Below are 21,369 nucleotides of genomic sequence, written 5' to 3'. Positions count from 1 at the left end.
AGGACAGAACACGACATAAGCATGAATTAATTGATTAAATACATATTAAATCATTAAATACATAAATAAATGAAAAATAAATGCATTTTGGTCATGAAAAAGGATATTTCTGTGTCCTAACATTTATTTATTTATTGTATATAAATATATATACTGTATATAAAAAGTTTCTCCCCGTCGGGGAATCGAACCCCGGTCTTCCGCGTGACAGGCGGAGATACTGTCCACTATACTAACGAGGAGGCGCGTCATCAGTGACGTGGCCACACCGAGCATTCAGCGGACGCGTTTACTCATGCGCAACAAACTGGGAAATGTGAAACTTCTTTCGTATCGTGATTCGAAAATAACCGGAAATGAAAGATGTTTGTCCTCGTCGGTAAAGTCCTCAGTGTCTCCGCCTCTCAGGTGGAGGAACACCGGGGTTCGAGTCCCCCGACGGGGAGCATTTCTTCTCAGCGACTAACTCTCAGTTCATGAAGGTGCCATGGTATTACAATAACCGACAGTCTGTGAACGCATCACCACGGCCGCGTTGTCTACGTGATTACGTAGTCGTCACGTGATTGCGAGGACAGAAACAAACATGGCGCCGCGAAATTGCGAAAACTCTGCCGTGAGTGCTTCAGGGTCCACTGAGGAAAATCCTGTCTCAAATGTCTCTTGTGTTGTCTGCAGTGGTCTGTAAAGGACAGAAAACGACATAAGCATGAATTAATTGATTAAATAAATGCAGAAATAAATAATTACATACATAAATAAATGAAAAATAAGTGCATTTTGGTCATGAAAAAGGATATTTCTGCGTCCTAACATTTATTTATTTGCATTTCTGCATTTATTTATTTATACATTATTTATGTATTTCTGTGTCAATATGTTAATAAGGTAGGCGGTCCTGCCTCAGTCTAAAGCCGGATTGGTTACAGTTGTGTGATAAGATAGACTATTACTGCCTTGCTTCAACTAGCCACATACAGTTGTGCTCATAGGTTTACATACCCTGGCAGAACTTCTGATTTCTTGGCCATTTTTCAGAGAATATGAATGATAACACAAAAACTTTTCTTTCACTCATGACGACTCCTTGTCTTGTTGACTCCTCTCCAAATGTAATGTTTATGGTTGTGGCCAAAAGGTTCAATTTTGGTCTCATCACTCCAAATGACTTTGTTCCAGAGGTTTTGAGGCTTGTCTCTGTGCTGTTAGGCGTATTGTAAGCGGGATGCTTTGTGGCATTTGCGTAGTAATGGCTTTCTTCTGGCGACTCGACCATGCAGCCCATTTTTCTTCAAGCGCCTCCTTATTGTGTATCTTGAAACAGCCACGCCACCTTTTTTCAGAGAGTCCTGTATTTCAGCTGAAGTTATTTGTGGGTTTTTCTTTGCATCCTGAACAATTTTCCTGGCAGTTGTGGCTGAAATTTTTATTGGTCTACCTGACCGTGGTTTGGTTTCAACAGAATCCCTCATTTTCCACTTCTTAATTAGAGTTTGAACACTGCTGATTGGCATTCTCAAGTCCTTGGATATCTTTTTAGATCCCTTTCCTGTTTTATACAGTTCAACTACCTTTTCCCGCGGATCCTTTGACAATTCTTTTGCTTTCCCCATGACTCAGAATCCAGAAACGTCAGTGCAGCACTGGATGAAAGATGCAAGGGTCTGTTAGGAGCCCAGAAACTCACTGACCTTTTATACACACACACTGATTAGAAGCAAACAGATCACAGGTGAGGATGGTTACCTTAAGTAGTGATTCAAACCCGTTTGTGTCAACTTTTGTGCATGTCATCAGGCCAAAATCTCCAGGGTATGTAAACTTTTGATCAGGGTCATTTGGGTAGTTTCTGTTGTCATTATGATTCAAAAAGAGGAAACACAGTTGTTTGACAATAAATGACTTCACCGAACCACTAACCATGAGGGGAAAAAAGGTTTTTCTCTTATCATTCATATTCTCTGAAAAATGGCCAAAAAAACACAAATTCTGCCAGGGTATGTAAACTTATGAGCACAATTGTAGCCTCTGTTTGGCAAAGTGTTTGGGAAATAAATTTTTATTCTCAAGACAAAAACAGAAGGAGTGAGCGTATGAATGCAGTTGTGCGGGCACAGCAAGGGATCGTCTTCTTGTTGATGTTCTCTCTCCCTCTCTCTCTCTCTGTAAATGGGCCAAACAGTCTCGAAACCTCGGCTAGAATCAAGTGAGGATAACAGGCAATAATCAGTGTTAGGGAATAATCATAGCAACACGGCAACTGAACGTAACCGATCATCATATTAGTCAACAGATCAAGTTTCTACAACTTTGGTTTAATATTTACATCGTCAATGCACATGTTCTTCAGTTTGGGTGAATCAGTCTGGAATTTAGCATCACAAAATGTTCATTGCAGACACCTACTGTCCACTGGGTGTCTGGGCGTATGTGGAGGTGGAGGTCAATTTGCACAAAAAATTAACACGTTGTGAGCGCCATGGCGGGCTAATTCAGTTCAAATTAAAACAGTAGTCAATATATCAAATATACATTTGGCTAAACAACTACTTTTCTGGTCACACTGTTTTTTTTGTTTTTTTTTTTGATGATCTGACAACTGTAGAAACTTACTGTTTTCAAGCTGGTCAGCCACACCATGCAACAGGTCTGCCAGAGGCCTCTACTGTGTGGCATTATCACCAAGCTCAGCTGATTAGCCAGCTAGCTCATATTATGTAGAGTGGTTTGCCTAATCCTGCTTCTGACTGATTTTAGGACCACCCACTCATTAACATATTGACACAGAAATACATAAATAAATAAATGTAAAAATCTAGAAAGATTTAGAAATAAAGCAGTTTATTTAATTCTACACTTCTACATTTGTTTATTTATTTATTTTCACATGTGAAAGACACGTTTTCACATTGTTTCACGTGAAAATAAATAAATGTATAAATGCAGAAATAAATAAATGTAGAAATGCATAAATTAATAAATGTTAGGTCACAGAAAAATCCTTTTTCATGACCAAAATGTATTTATTTTTCATTTATTTATGTATTTAATTATTTATTTCTGCATTTATTTATTCGTTAATGCTTATGTCGTTTTTTGGGGGGGCACAGTTTGTATGTATGGCCTGTACATATTTTAAAAATAATCTAATTTGAAGTCTTATGGAAGTGAAACTAGAAGATCTGATCTGCTGCATGACTCTAAAAGCTCATTGTTTCCGCCCGGTTTCGAACCGGGGACCTTTCGCGTGTGAGGCGAACGTGATAACCACTACACTACGGAAACTGTTGTGCAGCTTTCATGATGACGTAACTTTTTCGAAAACATATGAAAACAGTTCTACGAATTCCAATAACTCCGCTGGACGCTTGTACAATATCAACTCAAGTAAAGTGGAAAATGACTTCGGATTCAGCAGCGCTGCGTCGCCGATTGATGCCGTTGTCAGGTCAACAGTTTAGGTGGGCGGGCACAGTGACCTCAGGTCAGCTCCACCCCTCGCTCCTACTCAGCTCCACCCTCTTCTCCAAATATGGTTTCTTCTGGTTTCAAAAAATCAAGATGGCGGCGGCCGAATTGCAAACTCGAGGCTTCAAAACTGCAGTTCGCAAACCAATGGGTGACGTCACGGTGGGTTGCCGCCTGTGTCCGAGACAGACTCAAGTAAAGTGTAGGCACCAGAAAATCTACTGTAAATCTACTGTACATGCCTCTACCGAACAGCTGGGTAAATGTACTTAGTTGCTTGTAAATTGGTGAAACTGATTTTACATTTTTTAATCATATGTGGAAAATGACTTCAGATTGTGAGATAAAGTTAGTTCTCCAGAAGGTCAGACCGAATATTAAAAGGTCAGGACCACAGACCGAATACAAAGGTCAGGACCACAGACCGAATATAAAAGGTCAGGACCACAGACCGAATACAAAGGTCAGGACCACAGACCGTATATAAAAGGTCAGGACCACAGACCGAATATAAAAAGTTTCTCCTCGTCGGGGAATCGAACCCCGGTCTTCCGCGTGACAGGCGGAGATACTGTCCACCATACTAACGAGGAGGCGCGTCACCACTGACGTGGCCACACCGAGCAGTCAGCGGACGCGTTTACTCATGCGCCAACAAACAGGGAAATGTGAAACTTCTTTCGTATCGTGATTCGAAAATAACCGGAAATGAAAGATGTTTGTCCTCATTTATTTCTGATTTTAGGACCACCCACTCATTAACATACTGACACAGAAATACAGAGATAAATAAATGTAAAAAATCTAGAAAAAATTAGAAATACATTTATTTATTTCTACACTTCTACATTTGTTTATTTATTTGTTTATTCATTTATTTATGTATTTAATTATTTATTTCTGCATTTATTTATTCATTAATGCTTATGTCGTTTTTGTGGGGGCACATTTTGTATGTATGGCCTGTACATATTTAAAAAATAATCTAATTTGAAGTCTTATGGAAGTGAAACGAGCAGATTTGATCTGCTGCATGATTCTAAAAGCTCATTGTTTCCGCCCGGTTTCGAACCGGGGACCTTTCGCGTGTGAGGCGAACGTGATAACCACTACACTACGGAAACTGTTGCGCAGCTTTCGTGATGACGTCATTTTTTGGAAAACGTATGAAAACAGCTCTACGAATTTTAATATTGATAAAATACCAATAACTCCGCTGGACGCTTGTCTCCAGGATTGTACAATATCAACTCAAGTAAAGTGTAGGCACCAGAAAATCTACTGTAAATCTACTGTACACCTCCATCATTGAGTCCATCCTCACCTCCTCCATCACCATCTGGTACGCTGCTGCCACGGAGAGGGACAATAACAGACTGCAGCGTATCATCCACTCTGCTGAGAAGGTGATTGGCTGCAATCTTCCATCCCTCCAGGACCTGTACGCCTCAAGGACTCTGAGGCGTGCAGGGAAGATTGTAGCTGACTCCTCCCACCCTGGACACAAACTCTTTGAGACACTCCCCTCTGGCAGGAGGCTGCGGTCCTTCAGGACCAAAACCTCTCGCCACAAAAATAGCTTCTTCCCATCTGCTATTAGCCTCATCAACAAGACTAGAGAGCCCCACTGTTGCTGATCAATTGCACCAATCACCAGAAAAAATTCCTTGTATGTGAAAACATACTTGGCAATAAAACTAATTCTGATTCTGATTCTGATTCTCTACCGAACAGCTGGGTAAATGTACTTAGTTGCTTGTAAATTGGTGAAACTGATTTTACATTTTTTAATCATATGTGGAAAATGACTTCAGATTGTGAGATAAAGTTAGTTCTCCAGAAGGTGAGACCGAATATAAAAGGTCAGGACCACAGACCGAATATAAAAAGTTTCTCCCCGTCGGGGAATCGAACCCCGGTCTTCCGCGTGACAGGCGGAGATACTGTCCACTATACTAACGAGGAGGCGCGTCACCACTGACGTGGCCACACCGAGCATTCAGCGGACGCGTTTACTCATGCGCCAACAAACAGGGAAATGTGAAACTTCTTTCGTATCGTGATTCGAAAATAACCGGAAATGAAAGATGTTTGTCCTCGTCGGTAAAGTCCTCAGTGTCTCCGCCTCTCAGGTGGAGGAACACCGGGGTTCGAGTCCCCCGACGGGGAGCATTTCCTCTCAGCGACTAACTCTCAGTTCATGAAGGTGCCATGGTATTACAATAACCGACAGTTTGTGAACGCATCACCACGGCCGCGTTGTCTACGTGATTACGTAGTCGTCACGTGATTGCGAGGACAGAAACAAACATGGCGCCGCGAAATTGAGAAAACTCTGCCGTGAGTGTTTTTAAACTAAAATTTGTTTGGTTTATTGTTGTTTTCAGTAGCTACGGATCAAATAAATCAACAAACACACGATGTTATCTTTGATTTTAAGGTTATTCAAAAAGTAAAGTGGAAATACAAATGTTATTTGCAGTTTGTATTATCTCGTCTTCGGTTTGTTTCCTTATGGACCGATGTTTTCGCGCTGTTTTGGCTCATTTTAACTGAAGCAGAAGGTATCCGCAGTGAGTGAGGCTGTCGACAGAGCCGGGCTCCTGGATATTTCATTCAGTCTGCCCCCACTTCTCCTGTGCCTCTGACTCAGCGCTTTTTTCTACTTTTAACACAGAGGTTCGTTTGTTTTGGGTCCGCACTCCAGCCGCCGGGCAGATGAGAAGAGGGGGAGGACAGCCTTCATCATCATCATCATCATCATCATCATCATCAGGTAAAAAGGTAGCCGTGGCAGGTGCTGTGCCACCAGTGCCCCCCCCCCCCCCCCCCCCCATATTTTTAAGTTCATGAAATAAAACGTAACTGTACGTTTTTAAATATGACTAAAGCCAACAAGCATGAAAACGAAATATATAAATGAAGGATTGTTACATATCACCTTTTTCTTTGTTTGGGTTGTTTACATCTGGCCATTTTGTGAGGAGGACTTGTCAAGTCTTCGAGATCCACTTGCCTAATTTCCACAGTGTCATAAATTTATTGCTGCAAGACAGAAAGCTGTGCGAGATTTCAGAAGCAGCAGTGAAACTTTGCTGTTTGAAATGTGACACTTGAATCTTTGTCGTGTCTCTGTTGGTCAAAGTGTCTCAGGAGCAGAGCACGATGCCTCTGAGGAAGCAACTAATCAAGGAGGCGAGTGACATTCCCTCTGAAAGCCAGCAGGTGGATGGAAACACACAGGAGCAGGAAGATGTTGATGACAGAGACGACAAGGTAGACATCTGTGAATACTGGCTGAGATGAAACAGCTCCAGGTTCAGCTGTGTAAACCCAGGACCTGTGTCCTGTTCTAAGGCACTTTAGACATGTAGCTACGTTTTATTAAATTTAGCCAAATTTAATACTGAAGCTTGAAATGAGCCTGTGCAGGTTTCCTGCTGGTGCCAGCCTACGTTCTTGAACATATATTTAATAAGAATAATTATTAATTCCTGAGTGAACATTGTGGGATAATCTGATTAAAGTCTGCAACGTTCTTTGTAAAGTGTCTTTATCGATTTATGTTTTCTGCAAACAGGAAAAAAAGGACACAAAAAAAACAACAGTCCTCAATAAACTCTGATGTAAAACGTGAGGTTTTTGTGAACTCTGCGAAACATGAATTGTTGTTTGTTCTCGCAGGACGAGCTCTCATCATCGCTTCTGTCAGGGAGACACAAACGCAGGAGAGAGAGGGAAAACAAATCCAAACACAAAGGTACGCAGCACATGACCACACAGGTGTCACCCATTAACTTTAACCTTTTTTGCCCCTTCCTTACTTCTGACTCCAGTAAACAGTCGTACTTCCTGCAATTATTATTGTAAATATTTTTTTATGTAGACTCATCACCTCTTAGGTAAACAGAAATAAAAAGACAAATCAAAAGTCAAGCTAAAAACTCTTCTGAGTAAAGGGACTTAAAAGATGCTACTGACTCAGCCAAGACCATTGACAAAAGCTGAGTAAAAACTTTATAGAAATAAAATCCATAGATCAGAAATAATAAATGGTCACATTAGTCCATTTTAAAGTCAGTGTGAGAGGCAGGATTTTAATAAAGAGTGGACGACCCTGACTTTTATCTGACCAACATCGTGTCTGTTGTCTTCAGAGATGACGGAGGAGGAGATGATGGACCTGGCTCTGCGTCTGAGTGAACAGGAAGCCAGTGACTCTGCGCTCAGACTGCGGCAGGAAGAAGAGGCCGTGATGAAAGCCATCGAGGAGAGTGTGAGTTAGGAATGATTTCAAAGCCCATTCAGATGGTGTTTATTACTACTACCTGCTCTGGTCAGTGGTACAGAGTGGTGCAGGGATGATGTAGTTTGTCGTCCAACCCTGACGTCACCATCACCTGGTTCCCTCCACGAACAGCCAATAGGATTTCTCCGTTGTGTTTTGGATGATTAGAGAAAATCAGCAACAGTTTGTGATCCTGACAGGTTTGGTTCAGCAGGATCATCTTCACTAATGACTCCACTTTATGATGTTTGAAGCCTAAACACAACCAGCAGCAGTAAAAAGCTCATGTTAGGCTATAAACCAACGACACCACGGTCACATGACTTCACCGTCACCACCACTCACCTTCAGCCTGTAGTCTGATTCAGCTCTGAGCTCTTCTACAGAAGCCTTTCCTCTGACAGAGTTAGTGACAGTTTGTAGAAACACAGTGAGGCTGTAAAGGTGGACTGGTGAGGAGGTCGGTTTCATGTTGGACTGATGACGTTTAACGTCCCCGACAACCTCTGTCGTCTCATTTAGACTCTTGTTAGCAACCGGCCTTTTTAACAGCCGGAGAAGCTTCTCGAATCAGGACTGAGGGATTTACTGATGGATTTTATATTAAAGAATAAATCATGAAAATGTCTTGAGCTGCTGTTAAACACAGACCTGATTTCACTCATCTACCAGAAACACTTCAGGACGAGGGAACAGGAAGTGATGACATGAGACTAATGTCCAGGTTCTAGGACTACAGCCAAAATGAACATTACCAGCTTCATGTGTGTGATAAAAGTTCCGTCAGTCTGCATGTTGTTTAATTAATATTTGATACTTTAAACTTTATAGTGCTGCAGTAAATAAACTTCTTACTGTTCAACATTAAAATAACTCATAAATACAAACACCTGCATGTCAGATATTTAAATGATAAAATATGAGCGTTGGCTCAGTGTCAAGTGTGTTTTACTTCATTTATGTGATCTCTCATGTTGGTGATATGAACACGTTGACCTGCAAAACTCTTCCTGAAGCTGCACTGATGTTCGGAGCTTCCTCCTGCTGTTCTTCTTCCCACGTAGATGGTCGGTCAGACTCAACCGTGTCCTCCGTCTCAGAGTCAGAGCCTGCTCGGCGACACCGACGCCTCGCTCAGGATCTGCCCTCGACGGAAGCTCCTCTACTCAAAAAGGAAGAAGACGTTGGCCGTCGATCAGGGAGCGTCAGAGGACGCCTGTCTCCCAGAGACAGACCTGAACCGAGGTGAGTCCCTGGAGCCGCCTGGTGTTTTTCAGTAGGAAACATACATCACAAGGTTTAAGAAAACACATCATTCAGGGGTTAATCAGACCGACGGCTGGCAGGAAACCAAACTGCTGAAGTTCCTCTGGGTCTGAAAACGTTCTGTGTTTTATTCCCAGAAAATAAAGGAAGTGGAGATGAAGATAATGACAGGAATAAAAAAGGGAAAAGGAAAGAAGGAAGTCCTCTGCTGGAGATGCCGGACCTGTCACAGACTCAGGCTTCGCCCTGCAGCTCCGAGTCTCTGTCGCTGCGTCTGGACTCACCACAGGTCTGTCTCACCTGTCTTTACTGGGCTGCAGCTGATGGTGATTTTCGTTATCAATGAATCTGTCAATGTTAAAGAAAGTGATAAACAGCTTATTACAACTCCTCAGAGCCCTTCAGAATGTGTCTTCTGTCCAATCAACAGTTCAAAATAACAAGAATTTTGATATATAAACCGATAAAAAGCATCAAATTCATTACTGATGATCAAACCAGGCGATGATTAATCTTCTCTTCAAACCATTAAAAAATCCCAGAAGATTCATCCACTTTCACAAGTGATGAAGAAAAGCATCAGATCCTCATGTTTGAGACGCTGGAAACATTTTACTGAAGAGATAATTCCATGTTTTTAATTGACGGTTCATTTAGTTGATGACTTTGTTGGCGTTTGATTTCTCCTCTCTGTGAATCAGAGCTCTGACTCCACCCAGATCGACGACTGTCAGCTCCGTAAATCCCCTGTCTTCCCCTCGACCGGCTGCAGGGCCAAGGTTCAGGTCCCCCGGTTGAGGCATGACCTGCTAGAGACCTGCAGGTCCTCAGGGTTTGTGTTGTGCTCTCAGGACAGCTGGACCTCCACTCAAATGTCCCTCCCTGCTCAACCCAAGAGTCCGACGTTTCCCAAAAGCCCCAAAACCTCCAGTAACCTCACGGCCTGTCCTAAAAGTCCCGTCCTCTCCAAGACTGATCAGGGGAACGGAGGAGAGACGGAGCTGAGTCCTGAGCATCTTAAAAGTCCTGTATTTGACAGGACGACTCCGCCTCAGGCCCCAAGTGCCTGCAGACCCCCCCCAACCTGTGAAAACCCAGGGTTCATGTTCTCCTCTCAGGAGAGTTTAACCCCCTCTGTGAGGTCCACATCCTGTCGGCCTCAGAGCCCGGTATTCCCAAGAAGTCCCGGCCTTCCCAAGAACCCCGCCCCCCCAGAAACATCAATCAGAAAAAGCCCCGTGTTGCCAGAGACCGAACAAGGACAGAGCTGCTCTACGAGCCCGGTGGTCGACAGGACTGGACCACGACAGAGGACTCATCTGGACCCTCAGAGGAGGCCTGAGGATCAGATCTGGGATTCTCAGAGTCTGAGGCAGGTGAGTTCAGGTGTCCAGATCCAGATCCTTCACTTCAGTTAAAGTACTAACACCACACTGTAAAAAACACTGCGTTACAAGTTAAAAACATGTGAGTATCACTGTTACTCAGACGTCATGTGTATGAAGCATCTTTAACGTTGTGGTTCAGGTTTTAACTATTTTATTTATGGTAGAACTTCAACTAATGAATAAACTAAAATCATCACAGATTGTTTCATCAACTAATTATTTGGTTTGTAAAACACAGAACAGTGAAGAGTGAATCATATTGATTCTTTTTTTTGGCTAATTATTGATCTTTGTTAAGGTTAATTTTCAGTTTATAACTTGGTAAATTCCTGCTTCTTTGTGCTTCAGGACAACAGGACTGACCACAAACCAGACGGCAGGTTCAACAACATCACCTCAGCTCAGTCAGGTACAGAGGAACTTCACACTCTTTATTCATCTTCATTATTATTATTATAATTATTTATGGAGCACTTTTTAAAAGTGACAGCAGAAATAAGATCAATTAAATCTGTAGATTTCAAAGAGAAGAATAGATAAAACACTCAGGTGTATTAAAACCAATACAGATTAATTATAAGAAAAATAAAACAGTTCAAGGGAAAGTGAAACCAGGAAAAGCTCTGGTAAAGGTCTTTTAAGAAGATTCTTAAAAGATGTTACGGACTCAGTCGACCTGATTTCTTCGGGCAGATTGTTCCAGAGCCCCGGGGCCTGACTGAAAAAGCTCCATTCCCTTTAGTTTTTAGCCTCTGGAACAGACAGGAGACTTTTACCTGAGGTACAGGTCTTCACACAGGTGAGTAGCAGGGAGCCAGTGTAAGGAGAATAAAACAGGAGTGAAAAAAGTAAAAGAGATTGTGTTTCAGAAATATTTCTAAGATGGTAAAAACATGACTGAACAAGCTTCGTGGAGCTGCTGAAAACGACCAGATGCTGAGGGAACAGGAAACAGGAGCCAGTAACAAGGGTCTGAGTTCAGCTTGAGTCCACCATCACACAGACAGTGATTCAGTACGTTCAGAGGTAACATGGCTGATCTCTGTGTCTCAGCGGGTCTGTGCTCTGCTCCGGAGCTGAATGAAACATCTAAAGACCGGAACTCATCAGAGACGGAGCTAACCGGTGACATGACGCTGCGCTGGTCTGATGAGGACGAGGACGTTACGGTACAGAGACTCTCTCTCATCTGATCTGATTTCTGCTAGTTTGACGTGTTCTGAAGTTTAACACTGACGACCGATCAATGAACAGATCTGCTCCTCTGAGCCACAGAGCTCTGTTGTACTGGGTGACATGTTCCTTCATCACCATGGACACACACACTGTCCCACTGCCACCAATACACACAAATCTGGATTAATCCGCTGCTGAAAATAGTCCCTAACAAATGTTCTTATTTCTGTGTGTTAATGACCAGTGTCTTTAAGAACAGTCTGTTCTTGATTTTGATTTTATTTTGTAATGTTCTTATTTTGGATAAATCCCATTGGTTCCCACTGATGAGGTCACTCTTTAAAGCACCTTGTTAACATTGATGAAGTTTCATTTTCAGCTCATTTGAGTTTTTATCAGAAAGACAGCAGGAAATAGAGCATTTGTTGGGGATTGTCTTTTGTGTTTATTCTGAACAACACAAAGGCCACAGCAACACAGTGAATATGTATTTTTACATTTTGTTTCATTGATCATTACTCATCAGTTCCTCCTTCCCAGTTCCCATTGAACAAATCACACTGGTTTAAAATCCAGAACTTAGTCTTTAACTGCCTCTTTTCACTTGTTATTCATATTATAAAACCTTCAACGCTAGAAATATAATAAAATTATACTTTGTCCGTATGATCCAGTCAAACTCCTAAAGACTAAACACACTTCAGTCAGTAAATCTTTGTCTCATCTTTTCCTGTGTTTTTATTGAGTCGTTAGTTCATTATGTTTTGAAGTAAATGTTTTTAAATAAAAGTAGTTTTTTTTGTTTCTCTGCGTCTTCACCATTCCTCCTCTGTGTGCTGCAGCCGGTGGGCTCCCCCAGCCCGGTCTTCCCAGAGGAGAGATCGGTTCATCAGGCTGCGACCCTGAACCACGACACTGCAGCGTCTTCAGGGACAAACGGGTCCAGCGGCAGGTAGAGAAAACACCAGAGTTTCTTCATCACCCACAGCTCTTGGCTCTTGACCGAGAGGCTGTTTTGTGTTTTTCTTCTTGTGTTCTAAAGTTTATTTTATCTCAGCCTCACTACTGCTGTTCTCACCTGGAGTTTGATCCAGCGGAGACAAACAGCATCTGGCCAGACTGCCGCCCTCGCAGCAGAGCAGTCACACCACATACCTTTGTTTTCAGCCTCAGGTGCGTCTCCGGCAGGAGTCTCGGCTCGTTGAAGCAACACGTCTCGCTCGGACCTTCTTCTTCTACATCCACCTGCCGACAGCAGCCTCCCACCACAGACGCCAGCAGGACGTCAGCCCCGCCCGGGGAGCCTGTGGACGGGCCAATGGTTCACTACTACTGGGGGGTTCCCTTCTGTCCTCGAGGCCTGGACCCAGACACCTACACACAGGTTGTTGGATCATATGAGAGAGAAGAAACACTTCCTCAGGTCGGAGTCTAACCTCTGTCCCTCCTCTCAGGTGATCCTGGCTCAGATGCAGGTGTACGACAGGAGTCTGAGACAGGCTCAGAGGGGTCTGCTGAGGAAGGCTCAGTGGGGGGAGCCCATCCTGCCACAGCCAGAGGTATGATACTGGTTTTAACACAGGTACTGGTGTGTTACTGGAGGAGGGGAGCGTCATAGATCTGATGTTATGTTCTGGATAACGCTCAGATCCAGGCTCTGAGAAAGAAAACCTGGTCCAGACCTGATCACACATTAAACCCTAATCACAGTTTAAATATGAACCAACTTCAGTGAAAAATAAAATCAGTGTGTAGTGTCTCCATGGTTTGTCAGTTTGTCACCAACGACACAGATGCTATTGGACAGAAAGTTCACACACAAATCAGCTGTTGGACTTGATGTTTAAGAGAAATCACTGAACAAGCACTGTTTTCCCAGAAATCGCCTTCACCTGAGCCAGTCGCTGAGTCACCTGAACACCACGTTAGTCGAAGGTAAAACTCTCCTCCTCCTCCTCCTCCTCCTCCTCCTCCTCCTCCTCCTCCTCCTTCTTATTCTTCTTATTCTTCTTATTCAGCTCAGTAAGAAATGGATGATGATGAAATTAAAATCTGAGACAGAGTTGTTCACTCGACTTTAAACAATTCGTGTGTCGTCTGCAGCCTTTCACACAGATCAGCATAGATAATCTGGTGTATGAGATCAGATCAGACCGTCCTTTATTAGTTCTGCAGTGGGGACATTTGCATTGTTACGGCAGTGAAGAGGACGATGCAAAAGCAAAATGAAATATCAGATACTAAACATTTACAAAAGATCAATTATATAGCACGTTCAGATAGAGTTAAAAAATCTGTTAAATTATGTTTCTATATAAAACAGCAGCAGATAAGGATCATTGCACAGATGGTTTGTGTTGTTATTGCACATGTGTGTTTGCTGTGTGTGGTTTACTGATTGTTGTACAGTTTCTGTCCGTCACACACTGGTGCAGCAGCCTGTCGCTGTTTGTTCTCTGTGAAGAAACCAAGCTGGTTCTTTAATGATATATCACAGTGCAAAGAAAAATTAGTGACAAACATCTGTATTTGTGCATAAATGTAAAATGTGGTCAGTCAGTGAGTCAGATCCAGATGTGGAGTCTGACTCATACTTCATACTGATCATCACAACAATGTTCAGTCATTTTATTGTGCACGTTGGTATTTTTATGTCTCTACACCGGGGACAGGGTTAGGGTTAGGGTCAGAGCCGAGACTGTCTACGGTTATCGTCTGTCTCTCTCATGGACACAAACTACTTCAAATTTGGTTTGAATTTGATGTGACACTGGTCTGAGTGGAGGAGGGAGACGACCGCGAGGAGGTGATTCTAGTTTCAAAGTCAGCTTCATGTTCTTGTTCTCCAGTTTGAACTGCACTCAGAGGCTGTGAACGCACCGTCTGTCTGCAGTAACGTCTTTCAGCCACCAGGTGTCAGCAGTCAGCCTGATTATACAGCTGCATCACTCGAGAGTTCAGAATCAGATCACGTTATTGACCCCCAGGTGGGGAAATGAGGTAAAAAGTGAAACAGCACAACAAAACTCTCTCTCTACTCGCATGTTTAGAGAGGGAGCTGCTCAGTAAATTCCCAAGTGAAAAAAGTAAACATGTAAGTTTAAAGAAGAAGTTGAAAGTTGGAAAAAGTTGGAAAACAGCAGCAGCAGCAAACACAACGGGCCTCATCCACGTTACTGCATGTGCACCACTCTGGCTGTTAAACTCCACTCACCCCGGACAGACATCAGTGTTGTGTAGACCTGTGTGTAGACCTGTGTGTGTGTGTGTGTGTGTGTGTGTGTGTGTGTGTGTGTGTGTGTAGACCTCTGTGTGTGTAGACCTGTTATTTAATGATATTTCTCAGTTTTTTCTTCATCAAACGTTCAGACTGTCGTCACCTTTTCAGACGTGGTCTCAGGCTGAGAGGAAACAGACGACCTGAGGCGGCTGATACCTCTGCAGCTGAGGCAGAGGAGGAGGAAGGACAGAAGGATGGAGAGGAAGAGGAGGAAGGAGAGAAGGAGACCAAAGCAGAGGAGGAGAAGGAAGAGGGAGAAGAAGGGCGGATGGATACTGATGACTGTGAGATTTGTCCAGGTATTGAAGCCTCTCACCTTCTTCTGAGTTTTATTAAAGTCAACCTTAATCCTGTGACTAATGGTCTGTGAACTCAAGCTCACATTTTGAGCCTTTATCTGTTTTTTACAGGCATTTTCTGCTTTTACTCCATTTGGTCGTTTACTAAATTTCCCAGAATGCCTTAGAAACCCTCAGGGAATGTGAAATACCTGCAGCTACAAGTGAAGACACTGAACTTGTGTTTTTCATAATTTGTGTTGTGTTAAATTACACTGGTGATGGTCTAGTGAATAACAGCCGCTGAAGGTCTAAAAGATCAGGAAGTAGTTTCTGTAGTTGCTGCTGCACAGAGACGTAGAACTCTTGTTTTCCTCGCCATCGCTCCAAACATCAGACAGAAGCGTCTCCACGCTGGGACAGCCTCAGCCGGAGGCGTCATGTTTTCAGGTTGTTGTTCGGACGTCCCACTCTTGTCAACGTGATGTCCCAGTAACACCTGGAGGGAACTGTCACGAACATTCATGTGGACTCAAAGTTGAACTGATTAGATTTTGGTAGTCAAAGGTCAAAGGTCAAAGTCACTGTGACTTCACAAATTATGTTTTTTGTTTTGTTATGTTTGGCCGTAACTCATAAATTCATTCACTCATTATGACACAATTTAAATCAAATGTCTCTGAGGATAAAATGAAGTCATGACATTTTATATCTAAAAGGCCAAAGGTCAACTTCACAGTGACATCATCATGTTCTGGTGATTATTTCCTGTGACTTCACCTGTTGGTGGAGGATATAATATTAATACTGCTGTGTAAATTATGTGTATCTGGTTTCACAGCACTGACACAGGTGGGCTCACCTGCTCTGTGGCTGGAGTTGTTCTCATTGGCTGCTGTATTTCTAGGTTGAGCTGAAACCTTCAGACTCAGACTGACAATAATAATCTGACGACTGCTGAGTGTTTTTCTTCTGTTGTTAATAACAGAAACACAACTGAGTAACGACAACGACGACTGCACACAAGATCTGACGATGGTCATCGACCCTGCAGCTGAGGTGAGGTCATTTATTGGATTTTATTAATTAGAGAAGAAAGTCTGAGGATGCTGGAGTCACAGACTGTTGGGGTCAGTTGGTCGTCAGTAAAAATGAAACCTGACTGTTGTTGGTTTGTGAGTCTGTACTGGACCAAACACACTGTCGATCGGATCAGACTCTGGACTAACAGATACCTGATATTAAATACACTGACACATCAGCATCTGTCCGATCAGCTCAGCAGGTGATTGACTGATCAATGACCCTGAGGCACCGCCCACACTGCTACGATTTAGTTTAAACTTGTCTCTTCTACATTTTAGTTTTAAACTAATTTCTTCTTCTATGATTTAGTTTTAAACTCATCTCTTCTTCTATATTTTAGTTTAAGCTCATTTCTTCTTCTACATTTTAGTTTAAACTCATTTCTTCTTCTATGATTTAGTTTTAAACTCATTTCTTCTTCTACATTTTTAGTTTAAACTCATTTCTTCTTCTAAGTTTTACTTAGGTTTGGGCAACCTGAAGATACAACCTGAAGATCTGGGAAGTTGAGTTATGTTGTATGTATAAAATGTTTTCTGACATTTTATTGAATTGCCCAGTTGAGAAAGCAGCATCATAGTCGTACAGGTAAACTCAGGTGTGGCGTCAGTCTGTCTCCATCCTGTTTTATCACAGTGATGATCTTCAGTGTGACAGTGGAGATGAAGGAGCAGATACAGAGTCATGTTTGAGTCATTCAGAAACCTCAGAGATAAAAAAACAGCTCTGATTTCTTCACAGCTCCGACCTGAAAGTCCAGGTCTACCTGAGGCGGAGATGATTCTCAGAGACGATTCTCCAGCCGAGGCCAGGCCACAGGAGGAGGAGGAGGAGGAGATGGAGGTGGAGGTGGAGGTGGAGGTGGAGGTGGAGGTGGATGGTAAAGCTGCACACTTACAACAGAAAACCGTTTTGATTGCTGATGCCAGAAATAGATTTATGTTCCCGTCCTCCAACACAGGAAATTGTCTGTGTTGAAAACTGTCTGAAAACTGATGTGTGACTGTTTTCAGCTCCAGTGGATGGAACGACGGGGGGAAACGTCCCGGTCAGCAGCCAGAAGGAGGAGCTAATGGAGCACAGGGAGGATCCAGATGTGGAGGAGATAAACGACAGAGGGCTGCAAAGGTCGACGTCTCCAGAACTGGAATCGGCCGCCGTCCCTCAGCGTCCTGAGACCAACGTGGACTGTCCCATCTGTCAGGGATCCTTCCCCGTGACAAAGATCGAGCTGCACGCGGCGTACTGCGATGGAGAGGTGGCGGTCGTGGACGAGAGGAGGCCTGAAGTCGACCCTCTCCAAGGTGAGAGAAACTGTATCTCAACACCTGCCACTCATCACCTGGGGCCTCCGGTTTTCTGGTTTGAACACCTGAGGCAAACATCTGCTCTTTAGCTGCTGAATGATCCACAGTGACCGAGTCTGAGTCTGAGAGTCAGAGACGAACTGTTGTCAGGTTTAGTACGAACAGTCGCTTGGACTCATGGATGAACTGATTAGATTTTGGTGGTCAAAGGTCAAAGGTCAAGGTCAGTGTGACCTCACAAAAGACTTTTTAGCCAGAACTCAAGACTTCACACAGTAATTATGACAGAATATTTAATCTGACTCTGGATAAACAGGATGTGATCTGAAACTGGTCTGAGTGGAGGAGGGAGACGACCACATCACACCTCAGCCGTTGACATCAGGTGTAAACATCTGTACCTTCAGATGTGACTTGTGTTTAAGGTGACGCTCTGCTCTTCACGTCACAGTGTCACTGAAGCCCCGCAGGAAGAGAACGAGGAGGGGAGAGCTAATAGCTGGAGACACAGACGGCTCCTCCAGCGCTGACGGGTAAGAAGCTGTCGTGTTCCCCTGCAGCAGCTCAGGTGTTTCCTGACAGGTTCTCTTTAGTTCAGCTCTGGTCTGATTTTCCACAGGAACCAGGAGAAGTGTTACATCTGTCAGAAAGCTGTTCCTCTCAGAGACTACAGCCGCCACACCGAGCTCTGCATCCGACGCCAACCGTCAAAGACTGAAGCTGTAGGTCTGAGTAACAGATGACGCCAGTGAGCTTTTATTCTGAAAACAGAGAGGACGCCTTCCTGCAGGAAGATGTTGAAGTGAAAGTTATGGTTCAACTTGTTTTTAAGTCTTGTCATAACTTTTCTCTCTACATTTCTGACCCCCAGAGAGGAAACCTGCTGTCGGCTCTGCAGCAAACAGAAAACAGAGACTCAGGTGAGTCTGTCCACACCAGCTACAGTTCTCACTGCAACTACTTTCTGCTGAACAAACAGTCCCAGTTTAAACTGCTGCAGGGCTGAAAAGGTGCAGGTACAAACTGTGGTGGGTTGGTGGTTCGATCCCTGGCTCATCCTCCATGTGTCAAAGTGTCCACAGACAAGAACCTGATGATGTTCTGTTAATGTATGAGTTTAGCTTTGAGTGGTTGATGAGGAGAGAAGCTTGGCATGATCAGATAACGATGAGCATCCAGGCCACGTCCAGACTGTGGGCGGAGCTTCACAGGATTCAGGATTCAGATTTTCCTGACATGTTGTTGTTGTGTGTTCACAGAGGCCGGACCATCTGGATCCAGACTCCAACCAGAGTAAGAGGACCAGGTCATTTAGGGTCATTTTACAGGTTGAGATGTCATTAATTAGTGATTCACCTGTGAGGAAACGGGCTGTTTAACATCCTGTCCTGAGTGAATTAGAAACGTTCATGTTACCCAGATTTTCTGTTTATATGTAAGTGATGTTCCTGCAGAACCTGTTTGTTTGTTTTATCTTTGTTTATATTTTTCTTCTTACTTTGTTTATTGTTTTTGCACCAAAACACCAAAACAAATTCCTCGTATGTTGGAAACCTCCTGGACAACGACCAGACTCTGAGTCTGATTCATAACTTTTGTTTTATTTTATTCTGGTGTTTTTTTAAGTAAAATCTTAATCTGAAAGGTCACTAATAACTGCTGCAGTGAACTGAACCACGATTTAGGATAAAGTAACAGGAAATGAAAGCACTGTACAAAGCTCCTGGACTCACGTCATTGTCTGTTCACTCACTTTTAGAGAGGTCATTGATCTGCGGGATGATGACGATGATGAAGAGGAGGGCGCCGTCCAGGCGTTCAGGATCAGTAACTCTCCCATCAGATCCTTCACTCCCATCTCAGAGGCCACCGACTGCCTCATCGACTTCAAGAGGCAGCAGCGAGGCAAGAAGCCGAGCCGAAGACGAAGATGAGGAAGATAAAGACACTGGGAACCGCAGCCTTAACTACCGACGACCAGGTCGGAAGTGACATCACGGTGAGAAATCACCGAATGACTCCTTCCTCTGGATATTTGAGCAGGTGAACAAACACAAGCTGAGCACAGTGTTCATCCAGCAGAGGAGACCTGGTCCAGACTCAGTGCCACAGAATGTTCTCTATGTTTACGTTTGTTTGTGTCAGATGTTCCAGAAGTTCCAGATGTTCCAGACTACCTCGTCATGTAGTGACACAGTTCCTCTTTGTTACTGTAGCTTTGCTTTGATGTCTGAGTGGACTTCACATATATCGTACAGACATTCACTGTCCTGTCAGCCTGGAAAACCAGACGTGAGGTCACTGTCTGCAGCCGCGCTCACTGTGATGACGCCACTTTGATCTGAAATATCTCAACAGCTATTGGTCGATTACTGTGACGGTTTTTACAGGTGCTCTTGGTCTGCAGAGGATGAACCTCTGACTGTGGGTTAGTCTATCAAACTAAAACAGCTGAAACTAATGACTGAATTCGGCCTCACCTGTAACACAACATGCTGTCGTGCCAAACATTAGCATGCTGCTAATAGCATGCTCATTTGTTAGCATGCTAATGCTAAATGCTAAACATTGATACCATAATACAAACATCCTAAATTTGTAAGTTTACTGTGTTGACTGTAAAACTGTAAATTTCTAATTAACTAACAGTTAATAACAAACTGTAACGTAGCTGTGAGCTGCAACAATTAGTCAACAGAAAATAAATTATCAACTATTCTTTCGTTTGCGTAATTTTTAAAATAAAAATTACGAATGTTTTCTGTTACCAGCTTCTCACATGTGAGGATTTGTTGCTTCTCTTGGTCAAACGTGTTGATGAAATCAACTGTTTGTCTGAAGACTGTGGACGATGATAACGGACATTTATCACTGTTTCTGTTCATTAACTGATCAATCAGCAGATTAATTGATAATGAAAATATTAGGATATAAGAATATTTTTAAGTGTTATTAATGTAGATATATATATAGATATATAGATATATAGATGTATTTTTAATGATTCCAGAGTTAGAGCTGTTAAGACAATAAACACTTAGATCCTCTTACAGTGAGTGATATTACACTATTATTACACCATACACTACTATTTACATACTGATTATACAAGATAAATATAAGCACTTAATGTAAAGTGTTGAAGCAAAATATTCAGTGTTAAACAGAATCAGAAATGGAGTCTGGATCCAGATTTAAGTCTGAACTGTTTCCTCATATCTGATATTTTATGTTGGTGTGCAGATAGTTGCTGTGCTGTGTTCAGTGATGGGAGAACAGCTGAGTCGGATTAGGAACGAGGACGTCACCTATAATTTATGATTATTTACATCATCAATTAATCTGCTGATTATTTTGTCTTTATTTAAAATGTCCATTTCACTTCCTACAGCTCTGACATCTTCAAATCTTTTTAAATCCAGTCGACAAAGAGATGCACTAAAGACTCACTAACGACAAAGAAAAGCTGAGACTCTCACATCTGGAGCCGGTGAAACAGATGTTTGCTCCGGCAGCGACCAACAAGTCAAATCAGTTTGTAAACTTCATTTTCTGTGGGACGTTCGTTTCTCAGGACGCTGTAGCCGATGGCATGTGATGCTTGCCTGTAGTTTTCTATGGGACGTTCTCCGCAGACAGAGCAAACACTTGAAATGTTTATTTAGACCAAAAGACAGAGAAAAGATATTTTTTTTAGTCATTTAGTCTAAAATGTGAGAAACCTTTTTCTACCTGCTCCAGAAAATAAAAAATTAAAGTGTCAACTCTTTTCCTCTTCTGTCTTGTTTCATAAACAGGAATAAACAACCTTTTTTGAAATCCTTTTTTCTTG

At 42.8% G+C, this 21,369-nt stretch overlaps 1 protein-coding gene and 5 non-coding genes across 9 annotated transcripts; 1 reads left to right on the top strand and 5 right to left on the bottom strand.

Annotated features, from left to right (window-relative positions):
* Positions 1-170: 170 nt before the first annotated feature.
* Positions 171-242, bottom strand: trnad-guc (transfer RNA aspartic acid (anticodon GUC)). Its single transcript has one exon. It is a non-coding gene; the product is annotated as a tRNA-Asp (tRNA).
* A 2,970-nt stretch (positions 243-3,212) lies between these two features.
* On the bottom strand, positions 3,213-3,285 carry trnav-cac (transfer RNA valine (anticodon CAC)). Its single transcript has one exon. It is a non-coding gene; the product is annotated as a tRNA-Val (tRNA).
* A 704-nt stretch (positions 3,286-3,989) lies between these two features.
* trnad-guc (transfer RNA aspartic acid (anticodon GUC)) lies at positions 3,990-4,061 on the bottom strand. The gene has a single exon. It is a non-coding gene; the product is annotated as a tRNA-Asp (tRNA).
* A 458-nt stretch (positions 4,062-4,519) lies between these two features.
* trnav-cac (transfer RNA valine (anticodon CAC)) lies at positions 4,520-4,592 on the bottom strand. The gene has a single exon. It is a non-coding gene; the product is annotated as a tRNA-Val (tRNA).
* A 769-nt stretch (positions 4,593-5,361) lies between these two features.
* trnad-guc (transfer RNA aspartic acid (anticodon GUC)) lies at positions 5,362-5,433 on the bottom strand. Its single transcript has one exon. It is a non-coding gene; the product is annotated as a tRNA-Asp (tRNA).
* A 197-nt stretch (positions 5,434-5,630) lies between these two features.
* On the top strand, positions 5,631-21,306 carry uimc1 (ubiquitin interaction motif containing 1). 4 transcript variants are annotated; one of them, XM_071506313.1, is made up of 23 exons: positions 5,631-5,808; positions 6,146-6,244; positions 6,614-6,744; positions 7,153-7,228; positions 7,626-7,744; positions 8,821-9,001; positions 9,160-9,311; positions 9,724-10,398; positions 10,759-10,819; positions 11,464-11,579; positions 12,429-12,538; positions 12,754-12,970; positions 13,041-13,145; positions 13,466-13,521; positions 14,975-15,165; positions 16,133-16,203; positions 16,972-17,110; positions 17,244-17,534; positions 17,989-18,070; positions 18,157-18,259; positions 18,409-18,457; positions 18,797-18,830; positions 19,297-21,306. In XM_071506313.1, exons 2-23 carry the CDS (start codon positions 6,187-6,189, stop codon positions 19,469-19,471), a joined length of 3,192 nt encoding a protein of 1,063 aa, XP_071362414.1. In that variant the 5' UTR covers positions 5,631-5,808; positions 6,146-6,186; the 3' UTR covers positions 19,472-21,306. The 4 variants fall into 4 exon arrangements, with proteins under 4 accessions (XP_071362414.1, XP_071362415.1, XP_071362416.1 ...); XM_071506314.1 differs by having other exon boundaries at positions 6,146-6,252; positions 6,625-6,744; XM_071506315.1 differs by having other exon boundaries at positions 6,146-6,252.
* Positions 21,307-21,369: the final 63 nt, after the last annotated feature.

The sequence above is a fragment of the Trachinotus anak genome, unplaced genomic scaffold (genome assembly GCF_046630095.1).
Source record: "Trachinotus anak isolate AG129_WGS33_773 ecotype Australia unplaced genomic scaffold, CSIRO_AGI_Tana_v1 ptg000020l, whole genome shotgun sequence".
NCBI lineage: Eukaryota > Metazoa > Chordata > Actinopteri > Carangiformes > Carangidae > Trachinotus > Trachinotus anak.
This window is presented reverse-complemented; position numbering and strand designations above follow the sequence as displayed.

Excerpts from the sequence above, each read along its gene's own strand:
- uimc1 (XM_071506312.1), top strand. The coding sequence starts at position 6,187 with ATGAGAAGAGGGGGAGGACAGCCTTCATCATCATCATCATCATCATCA. Across the intron at positions 16,204-16,971 it reads TCATCGACCCTGCAGCTGAG|CTCCGACCTGAAAGTCCAGG; the intron begins GTGAGGTCATTT and ends ATTTCTTCACAG. Across the intron at positions 18,458-18,796 it reads AACAGAAAACAGAGACTCAG|AGGCCGGACCATCTGGATCC; the intron begins GTGAGTCTGTCC and ends GTGTGTTCACAG.